This window comes from Leptopilina boulardi, unplaced genomic scaffold, assembly GCF_019393585.1.
Source record: "Leptopilina boulardi isolate dan_hultmark-lab unplaced genomic scaffold, ZJU_Lbou_2.1 LbouV2_30, whole genome shotgun sequence".
In the NCBI taxonomy this organism is placed as follows: domain Eukaryota; kingdom Metazoa; phylum Arthropoda; class Insecta; order Hymenoptera; family Figitidae; genus Leptopilina; species Leptopilina boulardi.
This window is the reverse complement of record NW_026137863.1, coordinates 1585000-1611019: the sequence shown is the minus strand read 5'-3', so window position 1 is coordinate 1611019 and position 26020 is coordinate 1585000. Positions and strand designations below refer to the sequence as shown.

The window sequence follows — 26020 nt, the reverse complement described above, 5'->3', positions numbered from 1 at the left end:
GTAAAATAAATAATAATAAAATTTACATTTTCGGTAAATTTGGAGGATTTGGAGGCAAAAAAGATTGCCGAAACCCGGGATTGAACCGGGGACATTTAGATCTTCAGTCTAACGCTCTCCCAACTGAGCTATTTCGGCAGATGTGTTCAAATTGCTAAATATCTGAACAAACTTTACAATTCACTTTTATATTCGAATTTCCTTAAAAAATACACCATTTATCTATTGTAATTTTGTTTTAAGATAATTATTTAATTGTAATTAAATTTCTCTAACGTCAACACTAGAAATTCTCGACTGTACTACGATGGGTACATAACCTAGAATGTTCAGGAACGTATGATTGAAAAACGGGCCCCAGAACATAGGGTCCATTTTTTAATATTACAAAAATAAAAAAAAAAGCTTTGGAAAGATTTATTTTATCTATTTAATTTTTTCGATTAGTTTATTAGAATTTTCTATGTAATTTGTAGTTAAAATTTTCCTTAGTTTTAAATTGTAAATATAATTTATTTACATCATAGAGTCGGCCCTATGTGTCACTTGATCCTGTAGATCCTGTTGTAAATATTCTAATATTTACAGTTATTTCAATTAAAACGAATTTTTATTATGTAGTTAATATAATATTAATTTGAATATTAAAGTTTTGATTAAAGAAAAGCAAAACACATTTGTTTAAAGATTCTGAAATCTGTAAGTATGCGCAATAAAAAGTTTTCGAATTTTAAATTTCAATTATTTTACATGAAATTATAATTTCAGTAATTAATTTCTATATATAATGTATAATTATCGGTATTGTGGCTTGTTAGCCTTGTTAGATAAAAATAAATTGAAGGAAAAAAATTAAATGGTGATATAGTAATAATACCTAACCTCAAAATTGAATTTCCCTTTTCGTTGTTTGAATTCGTATTTAATATTCCTATGTAAATATTTATTATAAATAATTCTTTTTAAATTACATTTAATTGTAGAAAAATCAGAAAAAAAATGCAGAGAGCAATGATAATGTGTAACGAAGTGCCGACTGAGGTTTTGACATTAGGTCGATGGGTTGAGGAAGGATTGGCACCAGATGGAAAAAAAGATATAATTGTCATTATACCGGGTAATCCGGGAATTCCAGCGTTTTATGAGGAATTTTTAAAAACTCTTAAATCAAAATTACCACCTGAAACGCCAATTTGGACTTTGGGTTATGCGGGATTTGTACAACCAACTAGTGAACTTCTCACAATGCCTAACAATAAAAGACTTTATGATTTACGAGGACAATTGGATCATAAGGTATAAGAAATTTTCATTAAATAATAATTATAACTAAAAATATGCTTTTTGTTATTAAAATTATTTATAAATAAATAAAATTACTAAATTTGAAAATACAATTCTTTACAAAATTCAGTTTAAATTTTATTAATAAATATTTCGAATTAATTAAAATTTTTTATAAAATAATCTACTTTTTATTTTAATAGGCGGAATTTATTAAAAAATACGTTCCAAAAGACGCGAGACTTCATCTTGTGGGACATTCAATTGGAAGTTGGTTCATTTTAAATCTACTTAGAGATGAAGAAATCGAAAAACGAGTTGTAAAATCCTATTTATTGTTCCCAACAATAGAACACATGGCCGATAGTCCTAATGGACGATTTCTCATTAATGTGGTAATTATTAATTAATAATTAATTAATACCTAATAATTATTAATTAATTAATTTCATTTAAAAACTAAATCTTTTCATTAAATTTTCAGGTATTAAGAATTGCCGCATTTCTTGTATTTTTAGCGTGGATTTTTTCCCTCTTCCCATCATTTCTACGTTATTTTTTGGTTTCAACATTTGGTTTATTTTATGGTTATCCAAAAAAAAGTACATCGGCAATTCTTCAATTATTAGAACCGCAAGTGTTGAGAAAAGTTTTTGCATTAGCAAAACAAGAAATGATTGTCGTTAAAGAATTAGACGATGAAATGGTGAGGAAAAATAAAAAGAAACTTTGGTTTTATTATGGTACAAAAGATGGTTGGGTACCAGTTAGTTATTATCAAAATATGCGAGTTAAATTTCCTGATGTTGATATTCAACTTTGTAAACGAAATCTTTATCATTCGTTTGTATTAAAAAATTCCATTGAAATGGGACAAATTTTAGGTAATGTGATTAATGAAAATATCTCTTAATTAATAAATTAAGGGAAAAAAAATTGTGATATACATCGAAATAATAATTAAACACAAGATGCGATAATTTAGTATAATTAGAAGAAAAAAAAAATCGCATTTTTAATAGGAAATAGAAATTCTTTGCTGTGTTTAATTTGTAAAATTTTAATTTTTATATTCAATAATTTAATAATTATTTATAATTTTTTATAGCTATTTATAAAATTAGCAGCAATAATTGTTATTAATATTAAAATTGTAATTTAATTATTTCTTTAATTAAAAATATGGTAAAATTGAATTTCTGTTTAGAATTTATTTTAATAAGCCTTATTAGAATTTAATTTTATTTTAATGATCTCTGTGAAATTTAAATCTCCCGCTTTGGGCATTTAAATTATACCACAGGGCGAAAAAAATATTCATATACATCACTGTTGATCACGTGACCACTTGTAGAGCAAATAAACGAAAATATTTATAGAATTGCTTTAATTAAAAATATAAATTAATTTTCTCGTTAAATAAAAAGTACATATATTTTATTATTTGCACAGGTGAGAATTTTTTCTAATTTATATTGTTTTTTTAATTGATTCTAAGAATGTTCTCATTTTTTTTTGTCACCTATTTTTTTTATTCTAGCTTTGAGCGGTGGTTGTTTGAGAGAGATATTTTTTTCTCCGGCGGCGCAGTCTTTATTTGCGAACAGTGATGAACGAGCTTGTTCTCGGCTTGTTGAGAAATTGAGTGTTCGTTTAACCCCGGACAATACAGGACAATTAATTTTACTTTAACTATATTCAGTGAAACAATATATATATATACTTGAGGATACAGGTTATTTTTGGAGAAGGAATTTTTAGATAGTGTGATATAAAAAGGAATTTGATAAAAGAAAAAAAAATCACTACAAAAATGTCGAGAGTGACTGTTATTACTTTTTGCGTTCTAAGCTTATGGGTTTGTTCATCCTATGCAGGTTAGAATTTTTTCTTTTTACTTTTTAAATAAACAAATATAATTTTGTAGAAATTTTTTTCCAAACGGGGTTATTATATACCTATTTATATAAAATAATTGGGGTTCCTTGGCATCTCTTTGTTCTTTTGTTCAGAAAAAGAAAATAATTATATTTTCTATATATAAAAATTCAAAAAAAAACTTCTAAAATATTTTACGTAACGCACTAAAAATATGTATTTATTATTATTACTTATTTATTATCAACTCTAAATTATTTTAAAAAAAAAATTTGTAATTAAATTTCATTGAAAACTGTTAAGTTTCATATATAATCTTTTAGAATTGTTTAAAATGAAATATTTTAATTATCATAAAATTTTTAATTTGAGGTCTAGTTTTTGATAATGTTTTACGAATGAAAGGAAATGCCAATATAAACTGGTTATTTTGTTTGATATCATGTGAGTCATCATTCATATCACTGCTTACGAATGTTGAAATTTAATTATGTATACACTTACTTGTTAAAAGATTTTGATGAAATCACCGAATAATTTTTAATTTCTTTTCTTCTTTGAGTCAGGTGTTTTTTTTTTAATCTCCTTAAAATGTTCCAAAATTTGTGTTATTAAATTAATATCAAATTTTATTTTGCAATTATTTTTTTTTCCAGGGGGTGGAATGAGTTGTAATGTTATTGGAGGAACTTGTCCAACATTTTTATCTTCGGATGAAGATACATTTTGCTGTCCTTCAGAAAGAGGCGAATATTGTTGCAATGCCAGTAAATTTATTGAACTCACAGGGTAAATAAAATAATTTTTTAAAAAAAATGGTAATCTAAAAAAAAGAAATAATAAAAAGCAATTTTTTATTATTTAAAAATAAAAATGAAATAAAATTATTATTTTTCTAGAACTAAAGCTATCTTGACAATTGTTCTTGGAGTTTTATCGTTGGTGGTGATATTCATCTGTTGTTTATGCTGTGCTTGCTGTAAATGCTGTCCTTGTTATAAAAAACGAGAAAGAGGAATAATTTATGGTGAGAAAATTCTATTTCTTATCAAAAGTACTTTTTCAAATTTGTTTAATAAAAGAATTTTTAAAAAAAGGAAAATCAATTATAATTTGGTTTTTAATTGTTATTTAAAAATAAAGAAAAAAAATGATTTAACAATGTTAGGTGAATTCTTTATTGTAAAAAATATAAATTATATTTTGAAACGTGAGTTAGTACCAAGTTGAAATTTAATACTTTACCGAGGAGAGGGAAAAAGTACTTTAGATAAACGAAGTTAATTTTTATTATGTCTATGATTAAATTAACATTATTTTTACTTTTTTTTATAGCTCAGGGTCCCAGCACAGTTGTACAAGTGAATCAAACTCCTGGAAATAATCAATATACACAACCGCTGTATCCTGCACAACCAGGTTTTCTTTTTTTTCCATTTTTATACCCTTTACTTTTTAAAAAGTAATTAGAATAACTAAAATCTTTTTAAAATTTAAATTTTTTTTAAAAAGTAATTAGAACATAAATTTTTATTTAGATTCTAATTTTTTAAATATAATTTTCAGTTATGCCGCAGCCACCACCTAGTTATACTTCGGAAGCTTATACAAAACAATCTCCATACAATCCTAATTATCCAAATCTATAAAAGAATCACATCTCATCATTTAATTTTTGATGAGTACATCTTTTTTTTTTTTTTTAATTTTAAATATAGTTCAGAAATATTATCAACCAAAGCCAGTGAATTGTTAAAGATTTACTATTTCAACAGACTTTATGTTTTGAAAAAGAAAAACTTAAATATCGTTTTGTAAACGAAAAAAAAAATTTACAAAGGCACAAACATTTAAAAATGACATTTTTATGAATGAAAAATTTCCATTCTCTTTATTTTGATTATTTTTCTTGTTTTAATTTAAAAACGTTCTGGTATATTTGAAAAAAAATTAATACCTACAAAATATTGACACAAAAAAAAATGACTATTTTGATTTGCCTTTGTGATGTTTTTTTTCCCTTAAAAAACGATTGGCCAAGAAAAACTTATTTTTTATTATTAAAAATATCAAATCAAACATAAATCTATTATTTTTATATAAATATATCTATAGATAAGCATTATATTTAAGATATTAAAATAATATCCCCCAGTGTAAAATAGAAAAATATGCCATTTTTTACAAAAACTTTCAAACAGTATTTGTATGTAGTTATAAAGAAGGCGTGAATTTCATTTAAAAAAAAAAAACAATGCTTATTTATAAAATTAGCTAATGTTTTTTTTCGTTTCTCTTCGTTCGATATTATTTTGTCAAACATACTTCCAAATGAAAAACTGTTTATATTTTTGTAATTTCCATTTGTTAAATTGCACTCACTGCCTGTTAAATCTAAATTCAACTTTTATAAATATGTATTTTGCACACATTAAAAAATAAAATAAAATTTTTTCATAAAATTCACCATTTTTCTTATTTTATTATTATTAATAAATTATAAATAATATATCTTTTTTTTCATCTAATTATTTAGAATTATAATTTTTAAAAAAGGATTTTAAAATATTGAACACTAATTTGGGAAAATATAATAAGTATATTTTGTCTCCTATTGTACAGGATTTATAAATGCTCAAATTGTTAATTAACTTTTGGTGTTAAATTTCATTCATAACACACATTGTCATTCTACATTGTTTTTTTTTTACATTCACACATTATATACTTAACACGACTAATATTCTCTAAAAAATAAAATCTTACACAAATTCGTGGAATAATTTTTTTTTGTTTCTAAATAAAAAGATTGACTTTTAGGAAGGTACATATCGAAAATTGACCAAGAAATATTTTCTCAATTGTATAATAATAATTTTAGAACGATAGACAAAATAAATGAAGAAAAATTTATTAGAAATAGATATTCTTTTTTTTGGCCCTTTCTTTTTATTAATAGAGCAATTCTACTTTTTGGCATTAAAATCACGATTTACTAAATATATTTATATATTATTTATATTGTTTTTTAAATATTAAAATTGAATGAATTAAATTGTAGAAGAAAAATAGAAAATACTTTTTTTTTTTTAGTTAAAATAATATATAAAAGAAAAGTCATCTACATTTGTAAAAATAGTTTAAAAAAAAAAAATTAAAATGGTTTTTTAATTATCAAGGTAAAATATATATAAGTATTTTTGGACTCAAGTTTTAACCCCGCAATTAGAATCGAAAAAATTCTAATTACATTTACAGTTAATTAATTGGACGTTTTCTATAATTAAAACATTTAAATATTTGTTCGCTCTACGTTAATATGAAAAAAATATTTTTTTTTCTCAGTCGGATTCTTTAAAATTCATTTTTTTTTTTTTTGTAAATTCGCACCAAATTTTGTTATATTTATTTTATATATAACAAAATTTGAAAGGAAAATTCAAAATTTTTCAAGCGAAAATTAACAAAAATATTAAAATTATATAATTTTACTATTTAAAAATTATTTGATTATCAATTAATGGCTAGTTTTGTTTTTTATACTGAATTACAGAAAAATAAAATTCTATGTCAAAAAAAAATAGTCATGAGCACTTTGCAGGATTCATTATTGACTTTGATTGCATCAACAATTATCACGTTTATAGGAGAGACATTTTTTTTTTTTAAACAATTCTTGGAAATTCGGAATCTTAAATTCATATTCTATCTACAAAATTATACAAACATCTTATGTACAAATTTTCCTCTTTGAATAATAATAATAATTCGTCTAGTGAGTTTGTTTCTTTTTTAATTCTCTAAAGAGCAAAATTATTATTATTTTTTTTTTTTGAACCCTGTTTAAGAAATCAAACATCCAGACTGTGAGGAATTAGTATCCAAATCTTTTAAATTACTGTGACTACCGCGAATACTTGTTTCTTCAAAACTCGGTGAATCGAGAGAATTTTCTTCTTCGAGCGATGTATGACTAAGTGAACGTGATACATTACCTCGTTGTTGACTACCAGCTGATGGTGCAGGACTTGGCGATGGACTCTCGGGAATTTCTTGCTCCTGTTGTTGTTTCGTTATAATTAAACGATTGAGCAACGATATTTGACCCTGAATTCCTGACATGTAGGATCGATATCCAAGGCTGAAATTTCAAAATGCCATTAAAAAACAAAAAACCAAAAATTAAACAAAATTAAAACAAATATAACAAAAAAATATATTTAATAAAAAAAAACCCTTGCCATTCATTGTGTGACCATCGTGTCAATAATTGAAGACCATCTCGTAAATTAATAGCAGATTCGAGTGTTTGCATTGGCGCGTAAGCTGCTCTAACTGTTCTTGACATAGCCGGAGCGTCTCTTAAAACGGTGGCTAAAATAGCGGCCCATCCAAGGCAGCCAGCTTCAAGGAACAATTGCAAAAGATAACGTAATTGAACCTCAGCCCGACTAACTGGACCCACAGGCGAAGGAACGTGAATTTCAATTGGTTCTATTGGCTCCGTTGTCACCCAACAATTTCCAACTCCCGTTCCAACAATTGATTCAATATCATCTTTCCAAACTGTACTCGTGTCGCTGATCACACTATTTGTATCTATTGACAAAAATTAAAATTAAATTAAACCTAAAGGTATATTAAAATTAAATTAAAAAATTACCTTGAAGCATTTGAGAAGTGAGATTCGCTTCAGTAACAGGAAACTGTGTCTCAAGACTTGCAACAGGTGAAATTAAACTTGTATAAGGTGGACGACTACTTGGTAAACTTGTATAGCCACTATCGGAAAAATCAACAATCATATTAACCTCCTCTGGACTATCGAACGTTGACGAACGAATTGATTTCAATGAATTAATACTTGAACGACGAAATTTATTTAAAGTTGGCAATGTCAATAATGGATAGGGAAAAATAAAATCCTCATGGACGGCTTTTAAGGCAACGACAAAATCATCTAATTTTGCCGCACGATCTCTCTCGCGTGCTAACCATGTAACTAAATGAAAATCAAGACGCGCCGCAAAACGTCCAAGATCAGTTAAACGTCGCGCTGACAATAAACGTCGTGCATGTCTCTGCAAAATTACATCAATAAAAAATTCCTCCGCTGATCCTTCTCTAAAAAACAGAAAAAAAGGAAAATTAATTATTTTTTCAATGAATATTATTATAGTGATTATTTTACTTGTTATCATTCTTCTCGGCTTTGACACTTGGTACCGATTTTTTTCGTCTCATTACAACATTTTTTGTCTTCTCCAACATTGACGATGGTGTTTGTTCTTTATTTCCAGTTTCAGTTTGCATTTTTGGAGAAACAGTTGTACTGTAACTTCGACTTCTTGACACCTGCATTGTTCCCAAAACAAGTGATAAATCATCTTCCTGAGTTGAAATCGGCGGAGTTTGCGGTGGACCTCCTCCTAATTTTGATGTTGCACCCCAAGAAGTTCGTGGCGATTCAACGTCATTTGGATCTTTAAACGAAATAAACAAAATAATTCAAATAATTGCCAAAGAAGGAGTAATAAAAAATACACTCACCAATCGCCCTGAGGAAGCGAACTAAATCTTTCGACAATTCCCATCGTCCTTGCTCCAAAGCGGCGTCAAGTAACAATGTCGCATGCTGTCTACTCACTGAAGATGGTTCTAAATTTTGTAAAATAATTAAATAACTTGCCGCCGTATCGAGTTCCTGACGTTGTAGACAGTCTTGTAATAATTTTTTTGGCGGTCCAGCCACTGAGAATAAATATGGCCAAAGGGCAATTTCCGTTTTTCTTGCACATTGTACAACAGCTCGTGCCCAAACACCGGGAAATTCACGAATAAATTCAACAACCGATGGTAATTGAGCGTCGGGTATTGGTTCCTTGCTTGTTGCCTCTTCCTCAAGTACCTCATGTAAAAGTAATTCCAATGAATGGGGAAAATATGGTAATGCCGAACACGATCTCGCTATATCCCATGCGTGATAACCCAAATTACGTTGAATCAATTGTCGTAGAATTTGATGTAGATAAACTTGACTCTAATGCAAAAGATAAATTTTTGTTAATAATTAAATTTAAGGAATAGTTTTTAAAAAGAAAAGAAAATTGAAACATACCGTGAGTTCGAGTAAACAGAATGGTAACGAAAAAAGAGAATGCGTGTCAGAAGTATAGAGAACTGTGTCATTTTCAGCGCCAAGTAAAATTGCTTCCTCGAATAAAATAGCCAATGGATAGATTCTCAAATGAAATGGTAGCATTATTCTTTTACTCATAAATGTGTGTGTTTTGTCTTGTTGATTACGTGGGAATAATGGAAGCCAAACGCGCATTCCATGAGCACCACAAAATAGCCAGAGAGCTTCTGTTAAATGTGGTTTGTCACGTCTTGATCGCCAAGGTACCCAGACATTTTCAACGCACGACGCCAATACAGTTGGAGCACCACAGGTAAACAACTTAGCAAAAAATAATTTCAATTATTTTTAAATAACAACGAAAAGAATTAAATATTAATTAACAAAGAAAAAGAATATTTTCTCACCACTTCCGAATTGTCGGTACAATGTTCACGTTGAACCATCAGAAGTCTTCCAGAAACGTTTAACAAAAGACTCTCGGGATGTGGATGACTTCCTGCAGTTTCCGCACGAATTGTCGTCAATGTTGCACTCACAACACAAGCCGGATGAACACAAAGTCCACTAATATCAATTGTTTGCGTTCTCATTAATTCAAGACTCCCTGTACCTGAAAAAATTATTAATTAAAATAATTTATATATAATACTAAATTCGTAAATTATTTTAATAATTTAAAACTAAAAGTAGATTTTTAATTTACAACAAAATTGTTTACTACCTTCCTTTCCATCGAGCACCATGTCGTAGATACTAATTTGAGCGTTTGCGCAAAATGTTAAAAGATGATTTTTCGTTGTATTGAGCAAAAGTACCTGAGATGGCATTTTTATACTTCTAACATAACTATTATCCAAACGCATATCGCGTGGATAAATTCTTATTTCGTCTTTATCCTCCAATAATGAATAGCTACTGACAATAAGAAATCCACGATGCCACAATAAACCGCCAGTTACTATAAAATCACGTTCCTGTGTTTCATTGCCAAATAATTTCCATTTTCGCGATGGAAGTGAATAATGCGCCAATCCTGTTCGTCCAGCTACGGCAATACTTAGGCCTTCATTGTCAATTGCCGTGAACTGAAAACAATTTTTTTAAATTACATTTTTTTTTAAATTTATAAAATAATGAACCTTTTTAATAAAATTACTTACTCGAATTGGCCAATTGGAGCCGCTATAAGCAATTGGAATAGGAACAACTAACCATTGTTTTGAACCAGAAAGTGTCTGTAAGGAACTATCTAAAGGCGTTTCATTTGTGAGATGAAAACTTCCATTGTATGTTGAAACGCCACTTCCAAGATTTAAATAAAGACGATCCTCGCCTTGTAAATATAAATGACCATGATGGCCCTTTAATTGAAAAAATAGCAATTAACAAAAATTATTTTAATAAAAAATAAAGAATTTTTTTTAGAATAGAATAGAATTTTTCGAAAAAAACAAAATTTTAATAAGAATCTCACCATGCATGGATTAACAGTTAAAGGACTTTTGACAAAATCCATTTGAATTAAAGTTCGCGTATTACTAATTTCATTATTTCCATTTTGTTCCAATGCAGGCGAAGGAGATTCTCTCAACATCCACAATTGATATCCCTCCGCGGACCATTCCTGAAAAATAATACAAATCATTAAAATAAAACAAAATAAGAATTAATTTTTTTCAACAAAATTTAATTTACAAATTATAATAATTATTATTATATATTAATTATATTATTATTCTCAATAATATAAAATAGATTCCTATAAAAAATATTAATTTTTATTTTAAATAATTATTTTTTAGACGAATTTTTATTTTTTGAATACTTTAAAATAAAAAACGAATTTTTGCGGTAAATTAATGAGGCGCAGTAGATTTTTTTTTCTAAATTAAAACAATCAATGGAGATAAAAATTTACCATTGTGTGAATGTGAAGAGGATTATCGCGTGCAAGATCGACTCTTAAACCATAATCCCATTTTAATGAACAAAGAAGAAGTGCTCCAAATGTACTCCAAATAGCTAGACCACCACCCTCCCAGGCCATTGCTATTGCACAACTATCTGGAGTCCATCGTAAACAAGTCACTTGTCCCGGCTTTCCTGGATAATCTTTCGACGATAAACTTAAATTATGAGAAATCTCCAATCCTCCTGTTGTTTCATCGACATAATAAACAACACCTTCGGAACTATTCATGAAAAAAAGAGGAAAAGAATTAATTCAAATTCAATTAGCAAATTTCTATAATAATGAAAAATATAATTACTTTCTTCTACCAAAAACAATTAAGCGATATTTATGATTAACTGCAGCACATGTTGCATCGTCTAAATCTTTTGCCCAAATACCTTGTACTTGCTAAAAGACAAAAAAAAAAAAGTGTTACCTAAACAAATATTTAATTCTTTTAGAAAAAGTGAAACGTACATTTGGATCGAACTTTAAAGATTGAGCAGTTAGGAATGCAGCTTTTCCATTGCTTAAAACAATAGCGAATCCTCCAACTAGAGGTGAATATTCAATATCCTTGACAAAAACATTATTTTCCGTTATTGGTACAGCGACTGTTGATATTTGTTGATCAACACTAAATGGAATTCTCCCCAAATCCAAAGAATAATCACGATTTACTGTGCCGTCCCATTTATGTCGTAGGATATGACTTGTTTTTGTTGCAACCATAAGTTCATCGCGAATACAAACTAAAGAACTTATTCCACCATCAATCCATGCAGATTTTTCCTATAAATGCAATTTATCTAAATTTAAATACAATTTTAGATAAAATTTATCTAAATTTAAATACAATTTGTCTACATTTAAATATACAATAAATAGAAAAATATACCAGACATAAAAAAAAGCTGTTCAAATAGAAAATTTAAAACTTACAAAATTTAATGTCAATGATGGAATAACTTCTTTGATAAAAAGCTCAGCGCTGTCTCGTCTTAAACTTGTAACTGGTGAATCACGTTGCTCATAAAGACCATGAGCATCCGGACCATTATAGGAAAGACGATAGAACAATAAATAACTATCGGAAGTCTAAAAAAGAAATAAAAAATTTTTTTTTTTCTTCTTAAATTTTATATTAAAAATATTCGTCTACTTACGGAGATAACCAACATACTGGAGTCCGGTCTCCATTGAATTAAAGTATTTTCTCCATACTTTTCTATGGAATCCGGTGGACGTTTTATAAACACAATTGGAACACATGGCTGCAAAAAAAACAATATCTAAAAATTCTTTTTATTTTTAAGAAACAAAAATTTTCAAAAATTTTAAATTAAATTCCCTTTGAACTAAATTTTATTTTTTAAATAAAAATAATAATAATAATAATTAATTTAACAAAATAATTATAATTTTGTATAAATATTATGTAAATATTAAAATTTTCAAAACAAGAATTCTAGAAATTGAAATGTAGATCACTAAAGTTAAGTGACGTGGACAAAATTATAACCTTAATATAAACAAATTTAATAATTAAATCTTACCTTACAATACCAGATGGCTAATGAATTTGATGTAAGAATGGAGAATAGAATTTTATCTCTATTACATACAACAGCACGAATTTTCTCAGGCTCCGACGAGTTTAAGACTCGTGGCCAACCTATTGGAAAAAACATGACTTTTTTTTTTTTGATATTATAAGTAAAGCTCTAAATTTCCTTACATAGCTTTCTGAATCAATTTACAATTATTCGAGGATTTCATTTCACTAAGACACTTTCACTATTTATAATATTCATACATTTCGTTTAGAAAAAAAAAACTACGCTTTGACATATTAAGTAAACATGAATTAACCTCAAAATTATCTAGGACAGTTCAACTGTCATTGAAAATACGAAGTTGTCAACTTATCGAACATGTTATATCGAAATCTATCGAAATTGTATTTCAAAATACTCGGGAAAGTTTTAAATATAAAATATTTATCTTAATTTTATAAAGATATAACATTTAAATAAATAATAATATAATATAATAAAATAAATTATTTCTGACAATAAATAATATGGAAAAGAATATTTAAAGTGTTACGTTCCTTTTACTTTTAATCGCGCCATTTTATCGAAAGATTGATTTCCAAGATGGCGGATAATTTGACAAATGTCAAAGTGTCATCTGATATCTGTATGTTTCTGTCAGTTTTTGCTTTGTTGTCAACTAAATACAGTTCTCTTATCGATATTCAACGTGTATTTTAACATTTTTAATAATATCACAATTCTAAATATATAATTGAATTGATTTTACGAGCATTTATAACCAAAATTTTTCATTAATTATCGTGATAAATGTAATATTTATCTCATCTCGTTAAGAATCATCATCATCAGTTCATGATAAAAAATCTATGAACACATTTCTAGTGGAAAAAGAAAATATAAAGATCAATGTTTAGCTACTCAGGAAGTTTTATGAATAAATTGTCAAGAATGTCAAATATTAAATTAGCAATTATTAACTACTTAGGAAGAATCTGAAGACCGACAAGAATATATAAATATTTGCAAGTAAGTCCATAGAAATGAAAAATAATCTGCCATATTAGATATTGATAATATGATTTGTAGTGTGTTGTCTCCTTAAATGTCAAGAATATCGTTTATAAATGCAACGGGGTCACTTTTATATATATTTATTACTCTATATCTATATAGGACATAATTTACACTTTTGTGAAAAAAAGGTTATATGCCTATAAAAAAACTGTGAATCTGTTTTTAAAAAATCTTATTAATATAAATATAAAAATAAATATAAAAACTAAAGATTACAATTAAATTTTAATTATTGATTTATGTTTATTATAGACGGAGAATTTCTTTTTAAACAATGATGGAGTTAAGTCACAGTTTGACTCTTAATGAGGATGCTCTCAATCAAATACCTGAAGCAAAACGTCCAGTTTTTGTTTTTGAATGGCTGCGATTTTTGGATAAAGTTTTGATAGCTGCTCAAAAAGTAATTTTATTTTTATGGCAATTTATATAATATGAATCTTTTTTTTTTTATGTTTAATATGAATCCTTTTTTTTCTTTTTCTTAGAATGACATTAAGGGATGTCAACAAAAATTAGTGGAACAGTTAACAAAACATATGCAAGGAGCGCCAGGACCTCCAACTCGTCGATTAATTGCAAGATGTCTTGCTACATTATTTAGTGTTGGTGACACATTTTTACTTTTTGATACTGTTAACAAATGCAATGATATTCTTAAAAATAAAGACGATTCTCCAAGTTTTCTCCCTACCAAATTGTAAGTAATTAAAAAAATGTTTTGCCCTTTTTTTTGTTGGTGATAATTTTTTTTAAATAATTTATTTTTCTTTACAGAGCTGCCATATGTTGTGTTGGTTGTATGTATGAAAAATTAGGAAGAATGATGGGTCGCTCCTATGAGGAAACAGTTCAAATTTTAATAAAATCCCTTCGTTCAGCAGAATCACAAACTCGAATTGAAATAATGTACACTTTGGAGAAAGTATGTATATTTTTTTTAATACTATAATTATTTTGTCTAGAAAAATAGAATTATTTTAGAAAAAAAAAAGGTTTCTAAAAATCTATAAATTGCTCTTAATGTAATGTTTTAGGTTTGCGCTGGGATGGGATCGGCAATTACCAACGTACATAAAGAAATTTACAAAGTATGTCGACATTGTTTAACTGATAGAGTTATGGCTGTTAGATGTGCCGCTGCGAAGGTAATTAATGTTAAATAAAATTTTTTATAATAAATTTGTGAAAAATTTTATTTTATTAATTATTTTTAATTTACTATTAAAAATTTTTTTCAGTGTCTTCTTGAGATGTTGAATCATTCACCATTTTTGTATACAACAGAAATTGAAAGTGTTGCAACTCTCTGTTTTCGGGCATTTGAGGGATCAAATTATGAAGTTAGATGTTCAGTTGCCAAACTTTTAGGTGCACTTGTTGCAATGACACAAATTCCACCACCGAAAGGACAAAATCCTTCAGGTACTGAGAAAAAGAACCTTAATTATATTTATTTTCACAAAATTTAAATTTAATTTATTTCTAAATTAATTATTTGCTAATTTTTCAGCAACTCAGAGTAAATCAACAAAACAAATATCATTAGAGGAGGTGTTAAATATCTTAATGTCAGGATTTCTAAGAGGCGGTGTTGGCTTTCTAAAAGGAACTGGAGAAATAATTAAAGGCAGTTCCGGTGTTAATAGAGAAGTACGAGTTGGTGTAACTCACGTGAGTATTATTTCTAAAAATTTATTTAAATATTATTCGAAATTATAATTTAAAATATCAAAAATTAAAATTATTTTGAAATATAAATTATTTTCCAGGCTTATGTTGTGTTTGTTCAAATATTGGGCGGTACTTGGCTGGAACGAAATATAGGAACATTGGTGGCACATGTTTTAGATTTAGTTGCTAATCCAAAAGCCGCGAGTTCTCACGTTGATGCGGTTTATTCGAGAAAATGTATCAATTTTATTTTACGTGGAACAATTGGAAAATTATTGGGCGAAGGCGCTCAGGCTGCGGCATGCAAAGAAATTGCACATATTATTTTAAAACAAATGAATTCAATTGGTGAGTAAAAAAAATAGAAAAGAAAAACATTAATTTTAAAATTAAGGTGAATTTACTTAAAAAGAAAATTAATTTACAGATTTTAGTCCGGAAAATGCAAAAGACTTCAATCAGGAAACTTTGTTTAGTCAACATTTATTGGTTTGTGCTTTGCAAGAAATGGGTAATTTAATTTTAGGCCTTGGCACAACAGCGTCAAATCTTCTGTCAGATCAATCGTTAAGTAAGTTGAAATTTACAAAAATTACAAATTTACCTTCTATTATTTGATTAAAAAAAATTAATTTTTATTTTAAAATTAATATATTTATTTTATGATTAAATTTTCAAATTTCTTTTTATTTAGATTTGATTGATACTGTGATGGCAGTATTGGTTCATCCGTGTCAGGCAGCTCGACTTGCGGCAGCATGGTGTTTGCGTTGCATTTGCGTTGCTGTTCCAAGTCAAATAACACCATTGATCGATCGTTGTGTTGAAGGAATTGAAAATATGCGAAGTTCACCGGAAGCAATAACAGGATATAGTAGTGCATTGGCTGCAGTTTTGGGAAGTGTTCGACTATCGCCACTTGGAGTTCCGCACACAAAAGGAAAGGTAAATATTAAAAAAAAAAAAACTATTTTATAATTTAATATATTTTTTTATTTCTCTCTTTTTTTGCGATTATTCTTAGTTTTCAGAAATGAAAATATTTACCGCTTTAAATTAAACAAAAATGTAATTAAATGAAGTAACAAATTTTGTTAACAGATAATTTTCAATACGGCGGAAGAATTATTGAGAAGTGCAAGTCAAAATAGTAGATTGTCATTGAATAGAACACACGCGGGATGGCTTTTAATTGGAGCAATAATGACATTGGGAACGGCAGTTGTTAAAGGATTATTGCCAAGAATGTTGTTACTTTGGAGAAATTCATTTCCACGATCGAGTAAAGAGCTTGAGAGTGAAAAAGCAAGAGGAGATGCTTTTACATGGCAAGTGACATTGGAGGGAAGAGCTGGAGCTTTGTCGGCTATGCATAGTTTTCTTTTGCACTGTCCAGAACTATTAAATGACGATATCACAAGAAGATTACTTACGCCAATTGAATCTGCTCTCGCTATGCTTACAAAGTGTGTATTCCTTTTTTTCTCCTTTTTGTTTTTAGTATTTGTATCTAATTTTATATTTTATTTTACTTTTTTTTCAGTTTATCAACTGTATTGAAAAGCTACGGTCAACAATTGAAAGCTCCAGCTGCAATGGTTCGATTACGTCTCTATGAAACTCTATTGTTGTTACCGTCGCAGACGTTTGAAGGTAATAGAAGAAAAAGAAATATTTTGTGATAAGAATTTTTTTTAATTTCAAAATTTGTATTTAATAAACAGGCTCCTATACGCATTTATTGAGAATGTTGGTTTCGGAATTCACTTTGACGGATAATTCAGGAAATACAACAACTTCAATGCTTCGTGCTGTTTGTCATGCAAATGATTCTGTCATTCTTGGTACCTGGCTACAAGAAACTGATCATCGAACAATTGAAGATCAAGTTAGTATTGTTTTTTATACAGTAAAAAAAAAAGAGAGAATTGTCTCGAGATACCTTTAAATATTTCCTTTGTATTTCCTTTCCTAACGTTGATTGATTCGTGTCTTAGATGGAACCAAACAGAAGAGCCGATTTGGAACATGTGAGTAAAAAGGAGTGTAACTTGTTTTTTTTTTGTTGAAATTATTTCTTTGAAATTGCGTCACTTCGTTTCGCTAATTTTCGTTGCTTTTTTCAATTTTCTTCACTGTTATTCCTTTAGATTACTCTTTCCATTACTCACTTTCATATTCCCTTATTTCTTCTTTATTACAATGTAATAATAATTAGAATATATTCTATATATATATTTTCTTAATTTCTCTTATAATTATTTTCTTTCAGATTTGTTATCATTTAAAAGTCAACTATCTAAAATTGTTTCTGATTTATATTTTTCAGTTGCAGCCAAATAGTGCGGCAGGTTCAGGTGCTCTTGAACATAATTCATGCTGTTTGTATCGACCAGTTCCACCCGTAAGTTTTTTTTTTTATATATTTTTAAATATAAAATACATATTTTTAAAAAATTGATTCTTTTCAGAATGATTCAATTCCTGGTCCTTTACCATTGGGCGTTGCAGTTATCGATCTTTCTGTTTCACTATTTGGACAAATTTTTCCACGAGTGGCAAATAAACATAGATTACAAATGTTGGATCATTTTAGTGAATGTATTAAACATGCAAAATCGGGTAGACAAGAAGCTATTCAAATGAATATTTTCACTGCTGTTCTCAGTGGATTAAAGGGACTCAATGAAGCAAAAACTGGATTTGGTCAAGAGGATGTTAAAAAATCAGCGACAAATATTATTATTGTAAGTGAATTTTTTTTAGCAATTAATTAAAAACAGTAAGAGAAAGATTAATTTAATTAAAGGAAGAGGAAATTAATAAATTTTTATTTACAGAGTACATTAATAAGTAGCAATGCAATATTGAGATGGGCTGCAGGCGAGGCTGTGGGAAGAATGGCACAAGTGATTTCCGATCCGAAATTTACGGCCGAATTGGCACAGACAAGTTTCGATAGATTGAAATCAGCACGAGATGTTGTTAGTCGAACTGGTCATTCCTTGGCATTGGGTTGTCTTCATAAATATGTCGGTGGTATGGGATCTAGTCAGCATCTTAATACGAGTGTCAGTATTTTATTGGCACTCGCACAGGATAATTCATCACCTGTTGTACAGGTAAAATAGAAAAAAAAAACAGTTTTCGTGGAAAATTAATTAAAAAATAATTCCTAGAACAAATTTTGTATTTTCTTTCTTTTTTTTTATTTAACTAAAATAATTTTTCAGGTTTGGTCATTGCATGCACTTGCTTTAATTGCCGATTCGGGAGGACCAATGTTTAGAGGCTACGTTGAACCAACTTTATCATTGGCTTTGACTCTTTTATTAAATGTTCCACATTCTTATATTGATGTTCATCAATGCATTGGAAAAGTTCTCTCTGCCCTCATCACTACAATTGGTCCAGAACTTCAAGGTTAATTATACAAATTTTTCTCGTTTCTTTTTTTTTTTTTTTAATTTTTAATATTAATTTTTCTCGTTTAGATTATGAAAATTATTACAATCGTTCAATTTTCTCGGTTAATTAAAAAAATTGTTTTAATTAACAATACCCTTTTTTTTTAGGAAATACATCTTCGATTTGTATGGCGAGATCATCATTTTTGTGCGCTTGTGCTATAATGCAAGATCATCAGGATCCTCTTGTTCAAGCTGAAGCAACTGGATGTTTGCAACAATTGCATTTATTCGCTCCAAGACATGTTAATCTTTCATCTTTAGTTCCTACTCTATGTGTAAGAGTTAATTTTTTTAATTTTTCATATTCATTATTAATAAATAGAAGAAATTTATTTAATTTTTTTTTTCAGCGAACATTGTCGAGCAATCATTTGCTTTTGCGAAAAGCTGCGATCTCATGTCTGAGACAATTGACACAACGAGAAGCAAAAGAAGTTTGTGAACATGCAATGACACTTGCCAATGAAAGTCGAGATACAAATATTGTGGAAGGTCTCGTAATAACAGAAACTGGACTTCCTGGTGTTTTATTCAGTATGCTGGATACCGAAAGCGATAGTCAATTAATTAAGGATATTCACGATACTTTAACAAGTATGCTGCAAATTTTAGCGGCTGACAATTTATCCCAATGGTTATCACTTTGCAAGGACGTTTTGACAGTAGCAACTGGTAAATAATTGAAAAATTGAATCAAAAAAAAAAATTCGTAAAGTAATTTAATTAAATGTTTATTTAACAGAGTCGAGTACAGTGGAGGAAGTGACAAATGTTAATAATGAGGAAACAATCGCAGACAATGAGAATGTTGACGCTGAAGGTGATGACGATCAGGTGGAATTTCACGCTGATGAATCGTCTAAACAGCGACAAACAGTTCAACCAAGATGGCCAACAAGAGTGTTTGCTGCACAATGTGTTCGACGAATTGTCGCCGCTTGTATGATTGATCGACAAGCACATTTGGATTTATCGTTGGCTAAAGAAATGCAATCAATTAAAGGCAGAAGTGATTTTCTTGTTTTACATCTTTCTGATCTTGTGAGAATGGCATTTATGGCAGCGACAAGCGATTGTGATCCACTTCGTCTTGAGGGTCTTAAAACATTGCAGGAAATTATTGATAAATTTGCCAAAGTTCCTGAACCTGAATTTCCAGGTCATCTTCTCTTGGAACAATTCCAGGCACAGGTAAATAAAAATTTAATATTATTTATTTAATATTATAATTGTTTATTAAAAATAATAAAATTGTTTATTTAAAAATTAAAGGTCGGTGCCGCATTGAGACCGGCATTTTCGTCGGAGACACCACCTCACGTGACAGCGGCGGCTTGTGAGGCTTGTAGCGCATGGATTGGCAGTGGAGTAGCGAGAGATCTCAATGATTTGCGACGTGTTCATCAATTATTGGTATCGTCGCTTGAAAAATTGCGAGAGGGTCACACACTACCGCAATTGTATAATGAGAGTTTATCCACACTTGAGAGACTTGCGATATTAAAAGCATGGGCCGAGGTTTATGTCGTGGCAATGATTAATGAAGGATCAGCTCCTGATTATCGAGAAGACGCACTGAGAAATGTGAAACAAATCAAAGAAAACGAGGAGGAGGAGGCTTTCGGTGAATTTGAATTTCAAAACGAAAGCCTTTTGAGTTTAGTGCAACCGGAACTATTAAGTTTGAGTCAGTATTGGCTATCAGCATTAAGAGATCACGCTCTTCTTTCACTTCCGCCAGGTCTGCGTCTAGAATATAATTTTCAATTAAAATTATTTATATTTAATAATTGAAATTTAAGAATTATTTTTAAAATTTCTTGTTTTAATATGTTTAGCAGATTAATTCATTTTTATCTGCGAGCATATTAAATTTGAATTTAATCTATTGAAATACATTTAAAATGTAGAATTTCTTTTAGAATTTTCGAGTCAATTGCCACACGATGGTGGTGCTTTTTACACAACTGATACAATGGAATCTGCACGTCCTTATTATTCGGAATCTTGGGCTCCTATTCTTTATGCTGCAACACTTTGGTTAAATGCAAGGGAATTTAAAAAAGATGAATCACTTGATTCTTATAATAAAAAATCCGATGGAACAAATAATAATAGCTCGAGTTCAACTACTTCATCCAGTAAACAGAGTAAAAATATTGAACGTTTCCATTTACTTTTTGGTGAGGCTTTAATAACATTTAATTTAAAAATTATGTAAAATTGAAATTTAATTTAAAAAATTTTTTTTCAAGGTATTTGTATGGAAGCACTTTGCAGTCCCAGGTCTTCCGAGTCGACGCAAAATATTGAAACTTGTTTGAGTGCTTTATATACATTGCTCGATTCACAATGGGCTCGTAAAGTTTTAATGACTGATCGTTCGTTGCCAATAGAACTTTGTAATGTCCTCCATAGGTAAATAATTTTATTATAAAGTACAACGAAAAAAATAATTTTCAAAAATAACTGAAATTTGTTTTGCAGATTATTGTTAACAAGAGAAAATTATACTATTCAAATAATGACAATGGAAGTTTTGAAACAAATCATGAAATCAGCGCAAGAAGATCTTGTTGATAGAAAAAAGACAAATAAATTGGAATTAGCGTCAAATAATGAGGAAACAAAAGAAATTCCCGAACTTGATTTAATTGGTGAAGGCGATGAGAAAGGGGAATTAATTCCTGGAAAATCGTTAGTTTTTGCAGTACTTGAAGTATGTTTGTGTCTTTTAGTTCGACAAATACCGGCATTAAATCCAAATCCTGGTGGTACAACTGCTATTTTATCACAACGACGTTATACTCCTTCGGAGAAAAGTGGCAAACTTATTGCTTCCACACTTTCCATTATGGAAATTCTTCCTAATCTTTGTTCTCCAGCTGGTTCGTAATATTAATTTTTATTTTATTTATCTTTTTTTTTTTTGTAGAAAAAATAAAAAAAGTAATTTGTTTTGCCACTTATAGGAGCAACGGCAATTCTTCCAACTTTGCTTTTCTTAACGACTGGAGTTATACGAGAAACAGCGATACGAACGAATAATGATATTATTAGAACAGGATCGGAGACTCCTGTTCATGCTGCACTTCATTGTTTAAAAACATTGACTGTTAATAAATATTCAAAAGATTCACGCAGTCAGAGACAATGGACTTCACTTTTACAAAGCGCTCTTGCCAAAATTATCGATCTCGCAAAAACAGGTAAAGAACAATTAAAACAAGGATTTTTAAATTTATTATATTAAATTAAATTTCATTAATAATTTTCGACGCTTGATTTTTTCTTTTTTTTTTAGGGAGCGATGAAACAAAAATGGATGAGGTTGCAATGATGTTAGGCATTGCGGTATTTGTTCTTCACGCATTACCGGAAGTTGTGAGCGCTCCCAATTTGCAATTTCCCTGTATCAATCATTTTCGACAGGCAATGCAATCGGAAAATATTTCGGTATGAAAATTTTAATTATTTAAAAAAAAAAAAACATTGTTTTGTATATTAATATTAAAATAAATATGAATCCTACAAATATAAAATAGAAAATAAAAAATAAGAAATAAAAAATAGAAAATAGAAAATCAAAACTAATCTTAAATAATTAATTAATAAAAATGATTTTAGATTAAATTGAAATGCGTGCAAACGTTGAGAACAATTTTCCAGCATCCAGAGCTCAGTATCAGTACACCGTACATTCATTCATTGGCACCAAGAATAGTTGAATTTTTATATAGCGAACAAAGTAAACAAGTGGAAAATGATTCTGAATTATCATTTACATTGGAATGTATTATGTCAATAGAAGGATTGATCGCACTTGCTGAACCTGCGAATCGTAAGTTAACATTTTTTTTTTCCTTCATCCTGAAATTTTAATTCGTTTTCTAATTTCTTAATATTTCATGCAAAACAGGAGAATTAATGCAAGGTAAACTTGTTCCAAAACTATTTAATATTTGCTTTTATCATTATTTATAAATAATATTTATTTTTATAATATTTTATTGAATAATTTTTGATTTAAAATTTTTTTTAAAAATGTTTTAAATACATTCTTAATTCCAAAAAGGTATTCAAATGCTGACTCTTCTGGTTCCAATTCTGATAAACTTTCTACTGGAAGGAGATAAATTGCAACATGGAACTAAATATCAAATAAGTCTTCATCAACAGAGTTTTCAATGGTTGAATAAAATTGGTCCAAAATATCCTCAGGAATTTAAGACACTTATGTCTCAATCAACAGAATTGAAAACTAAATTGGAAAATGCCGTGCGATTGAGCCATTTACAAGCACAGATGCTTTCCAGAACATCCGAACCAGTTAAACCTCAATTCAAAGTACTTGCACCTTCTATTAAATTGAAAACTGATTTCTCCAATTTTAATTGAATTTGGAGAGTGAAGTTTCAACTAAATGTAAATTTCACCTTTCTAAAATAGTTTTTAATTGAATATGATTTTTAATATTTATAAATGTATAGAGGTTTTTTTTTCGCTCTCTACACATGCCACTAACAATTTCCAAAGTTTTTTTTTTTTTTTTTTTACTTGCTAACAACTAATTTTCTTTTATTTTTAAATAACTTTCCAATGCCTTTATTTATTTATTTATAAGAGAATATTCTTTTTTTTTAAATCAAGTCTCCTTTGCATTTAGAATCAGTTTTTTTTAAATATAAGCATTTAGTACTTATCACAAAGCACAGTATATTATTTATCATTATCATTGTTAATCAAAAATTTTAATCGAAAATTAAATGTTAAATTTTATAATATTTGATGGTAGAAAAAAAAATATTTCTAACAATTTGTCATTTATTTTAATATTTTTTTAATTCACTACTAAAAGACTTATTTCATTTTCATTATTTTCTTTTAACGTAATACATAATTAAAAGTAATAATTTATTGTTTACATTTAATAATTTCTCGAGAATGAAATAATTTAGAACTGAAAGGACAAAGTTAAATTATATTTTTTATACTTGAGGATTGCACAAAACGAGACATGATAAAAAGTATTTTTAATTATATATTTATTTGGTGCCATAAACAAAAGTGTAATTTAGAAAATGTAACAAGTTTTTCGAAATTATTTTCAAATTAATATTTTGTTTTAATATCTTTTCTCATTGTATTCTTTAGCTTTTGCTTTTTTAATTTTAGTAAAAATGTGTTACTTTTCTTCTTTTTTTTACTGCTTTTCTGTTTAATTTGACTTGAATGCAAGATAACTGAATTTTTTTTAAATATTATCTGATTTTAAATATTGTCAGAATTTTAATTAGAATTTTGATTTTAATTTTAATTGAAATTTAATATAATTTAAATCGAATATTAATATTTGAATTGAATTCAAATGATTGATTTTAAAATAATATGATAGAATAATTGCACATTCAATGGTAAGATATAATTATCGTATTTTAAAAAAAAAATTGCGTAAAATGAAAACTTTGTGTCAATTGAATGAGATAATTATTTGATTATGTCAATTAATTTTCTTAAATTGTGAATTTACCTGATCAACGACTTTTTGCCTTAGTGTAACTAAAATATTTCTTTATTATGAATGTAAATTATTTTTCTTGTATATGTGAAACGTTATTCATGAATGAAGTTAAAGACGAAAGACTGAAGTGATAAAAATTCATGTACATTAGAATCAACAGGACATTTACGTAGAAGTACATTTAAAATGGAATTTTATAAAAAAAAAAAAAAAGAAACAATCATTATGATGTTGCAAACTTATAAAGAAATAGATTCTTATTTTATTGGATTATTTTAAATAATTGAATATAACAAAAATTCACAATTATTTTATTTATTAATAGTCAATTATGTATTTGTTATAATTTTAAACATTATTAATTATTATTAATTAATTTTGATTATTAATTACAAATTTTAATTACTAATTTTAATTACGAATTAAAAAATGACTAAGTACTAATTAATGATTAATAAATAAAATTAATTATTAATTATTATTGAATTGAAATAAAAATTGATTTTTAAAAATTGAAAATTAGGAAAATTGTATTACAGGGTAGAAAATGTGTACGATTTATTGAAAGAAAGAAAAATTAATTAAAGTCCTTAATTGTTTTGTCTGTAATAAGAATATGTGAAATTAGTTGGTAGAAAATTCTTCCTGTCATAAATTTTATAAAATACAATATTACAGAAGCAGTTTCGAAAAATTTATTTCTTCTCTAACATTTTTTGCTGTGAAAATGTTGAATCGGAAACTCTTCTGGAATATTGGAACCAAAAAAAAAAAAATAAAATAATAGAATACAAAATTTGTCAATATCTCTTTGAAAAATTATATTATCTATATATAGAAATATAATATACCAATATTGTAAAATTAGTATATTATCATAAGGAAGGTTAGTGTATATTTTTAGAGACTTCGTCAAAAAAAAAAAAATATTTGTTTCAATTTGGAAAATATCATTTAATTAACTTTAAGAATCAATGTTTCTCAAAATCCAAATTGTAAACTAGTTTTAAAAATGAATTCTTAAATTCTAAGAATTTTATAGAAATTTCACAGGCAATTATTTTTCTTATATATAATATTAATCAGAATCCATAAACCATTCTTTTTTTAACTGAGCAAATACGAAAATATATTTAAAAAATTAAAAACCAAGGTAGTCATTTTTTTCGAATAATAAAAAGATAAAAAAAAATTATCTTTCAATTAAATAATTAATAAAATTCTACACTACCTTTGTTTTTAATTTTTTTTTATTCAAGATAAAAAATAATTAATTTTTCGAAATGTTTTTGTGTTTCATTAACTATTATTTACAAAAATTCACTAATTTTTTTTTTTTTTTATGAGATAAAAAATATTTTTCTTAAAACTGTGATTTCTGATATAGTGAATTGTAATTAAACTGAAAACTATAATTTTTCAATATGCTGATATCAGCAGAATTTAAAAACGGGTAGCTTTTAA

The 26020-nt window shown here is 27.7% G+C and overlaps 4 protein-coding genes and 1 non-coding gene across 9 annotated transcripts; 3 read left to right on the top strand and 2 right to left on the bottom strand.

Annotated features, from left to right (window-relative positions):
* Positions 1 to 65: 65 nt before the first annotated feature.
* On the bottom strand, positions 66 to 138 carry Trnaf-gaa (transfer RNA phenylalanine (anticodon GAA)). Its single transcript has one exon. It is a non-coding gene; the product is annotated as a tRNA-Phe (tRNA).
* A 374-nt stretch (positions 139 to 512) lies between these two features.
* On the top strand, positions 513 to 2480 carry LOC127282492 (lipid droplet-associated hydrolase). Its single transcript, XM_051306760.1, has 4 exons — positions 513 to 699; positions 984 to 1296; positions 1488 to 1679; positions 1769 to 2480. The coding sequence occupies exons 2-4, from the start codon at positions 1000 to 1002 to the stop codon at positions 2195 to 2197; spliced, it is 918 nt and encodes a 305-aa protein (XP_051162717.1). The 5' UTR covers positions 513 to 699; positions 984 to 999; the 3' UTR covers positions 2198 to 2480.
* Positions 2481 to 2612: 132 nt separating this feature from the next.
* Positions 2613 to 5631, top strand: LOC127282372 (protein shisa-4-like). Its single transcript, XM_051306557.1, has 6 exons — positions 2613 to 2736; positions 2825 to 3161; positions 3819 to 3951; positions 4062 to 4189; positions 4498 to 4581; positions 4729 to 5631. The coding sequence occupies exons 2-6, from the start codon at positions 3098 to 3100 to the stop codon at positions 4809 to 4811; spliced, it is 492 nt and encodes a 163-aa protein (XP_051162514.1). The 5' UTR covers positions 2613 to 2736; positions 2825 to 3097; the 3' UTR covers positions 4812 to 5631.
* Positions 5632 to 5741: 110 nt separating this feature from the next.
* On the bottom strand, positions 5742 to 13136 carry LOC127282371 (guanine nucleotide exchange factor subunit Rich). Of its 2 annotated transcripts, XM_051306556.1 has the most exons (17): positions 12997 to 13136; positions 12815 to 12951; positions 12425 to 12532; positions 12201 to 12356; positions 11736 to 12050; positions 11575 to 11666; positions 11223 to 11496; positions 10779 to 10928; positions 10465 to 10665; positions 10026 to 10389; positions 9709 to 9914; positions 9281 to 9622; positions 8713 to 9202; positions 8354 to 8645; positions 7826 to 8286; positions 7404 to 7761; positions 5742 to 7303 (listed from the first exon to the last, which is right to left on the bottom strand). In XM_051306556.1, the coding sequence occupies exons 2-17, from the start codon at positions 12947 to 12949 to the stop codon at positions 7006 to 7008; spliced, it is 4242 nt and encodes a 1413-aa protein (XP_051162513.1). In that variant the 5' UTR covers positions 12950 to 12951; positions 12997 to 13136; the 3' UTR covers positions 5742 to 7005. The 2 variants fall into 2 exon arrangements, with proteins under 2 accessions (XP_051162513.1, XP_051162512.1); XM_051306555.1 differs by having other exon boundaries at positions 12815 to 13136.
* A 323-nt stretch (positions 13137 to 13459) lies between these two features.
* On the top strand, positions 13460 to 25352 carry LOC127282375 (HEAT repeat-containing protein 5B). Of its 4 annotated transcripts, XM_051306558.1 has the most exons (30): positions 13460 to 13843; positions 14144 to 14294; positions 14380 to 14591; positions 14669 to 14816; positions 14929 to 15039; positions 15133 to 15316; positions 15405 to 15565; positions 15664 to 15913; positions 15993 to 16136; positions 16260 to 16510; positions 16667 to 17031; positions 17109 to 17218; positions 17290 to 17453; positions 17563 to 17595; positions 17895 to 17969; positions 18037 to 18312; positions 18406 to 18687; positions 18799 to 18988; positions 19141 to 19310; positions 19386 to 19707; positions 19778 to 20226; positions 20308 to 20776; positions 20958 to 21218; positions 21291 to 21453; positions 21523 to 21923; positions 22008 to 22244; positions 22340 to 22491; positions 22663 to 22876; positions 22955 to 22969; positions 23111 to 25352. In XM_051306558.1, the coding sequence occupies exons 2-30, from the start codon at positions 14166 to 14168 to the stop codon at positions 23431 to 23433; spliced, it is 6261 nt and encodes a 2086-aa protein (XP_051162515.1). In that variant the 5' UTR covers positions 13460 to 13843; positions 14144 to 14165; the 3' UTR covers positions 23434 to 25352. The 4 variants fall into 4 exon arrangements, with proteins under 4 accessions (XP_051162515.1, XP_051162517.1, XP_051162516.1 ...); XM_051306560.1 differs by lacking the exon at positions 17563 to 17595; XM_051306559.1 differs by lacking the exon at positions 22955 to 22969 and having other exon boundaries at positions 13461 to 13843.
* Positions 25353 to 26020: the final 668 nt, after the last annotated feature.

Bases quoted from the DNA above. Each gene is read 5' to 3' on its own strand.
- LOC127282492 (XM_051306760.1), top strand. From the start codon at position 1,000: ATGCAGAGAGCAATGATAATGTGTAACGAAGTGCCGACTGAGGTTTTG. The intron at 1,297-1,487 runs GTATAAGAAATT...TTATTTTAATAG, and splicing joins GAGGACAATTGGATCATAAG to GCGGAATTTATTAAAAAATA. The intron at 1,680-1,768 runs GTAATTATTAAT...TTAAATTTTCAG, and splicing joins GACGATTTCTCATTAATGTG to GTATTAAGAATTGCCGCATT.
- LOC127282372 (XM_051306557.1), top strand. From the start codon at position 3,098: ATGTCGAGAGTGACTGTTATTACTTTTTGCGTTCTAAGCTTATGGGTT. The intron at 3,952-4,061 runs GTAAATAAAATA...TTATTTTTCTAG, and splicing joins AAATTTATTGAACTCACAGG to AACTAAAGCTATCTTGACAA. The intron at 4,582-4,728 runs GTTTTCTTTTTT...TATAATTTTCAG, and splicing joins GCTGTATCCTGCACAACCAG to TTATGCCGCAGCCACCACCT.
- LOC127282371 (XM_051306555.1), bottom strand. From the start codon at position 12,949: ATGTTTTTTCCAATAGGTTGGCCACGAGTCTTAAACTCGTCGGAGCCT. The intron at 11,667-11,735 runs GTACGTTTCACT...TTTGTCTTTTAG, and splicing joins CTTTAAAGTTCGATCCAAAT to CAAGTACAAGGTATTTGGGC. The intron at 9,915-10,025 runs GTAGTAAACAAT...TAATTTTTTCAG, and splicing joins GGTGCTCGATGGAAAGGAAG to GTACAGGGAGTCTTGAATTA.
- LOC127282375 (XM_051306558.1), top strand. From the start codon at position 14,166: ATGATGGAGTTAAGTCACAGTTTGACTCTTAATGAGGATGCTCTCAAT. The intron at 17,454-17,562 runs GTTAGTATTGTT...TTCGTGTCTTAG, and splicing joins ATCGAACAATTGAAGATCAA to ATGGAACCAAACAGAAGAGC. The intron at 18,989-19,140 runs GTTAATTATACA...CTTTTTTTTTAG, and splicing joins AATTGGTCCAGAACTTCAAG to GAAATACATCTTCGATTTGT.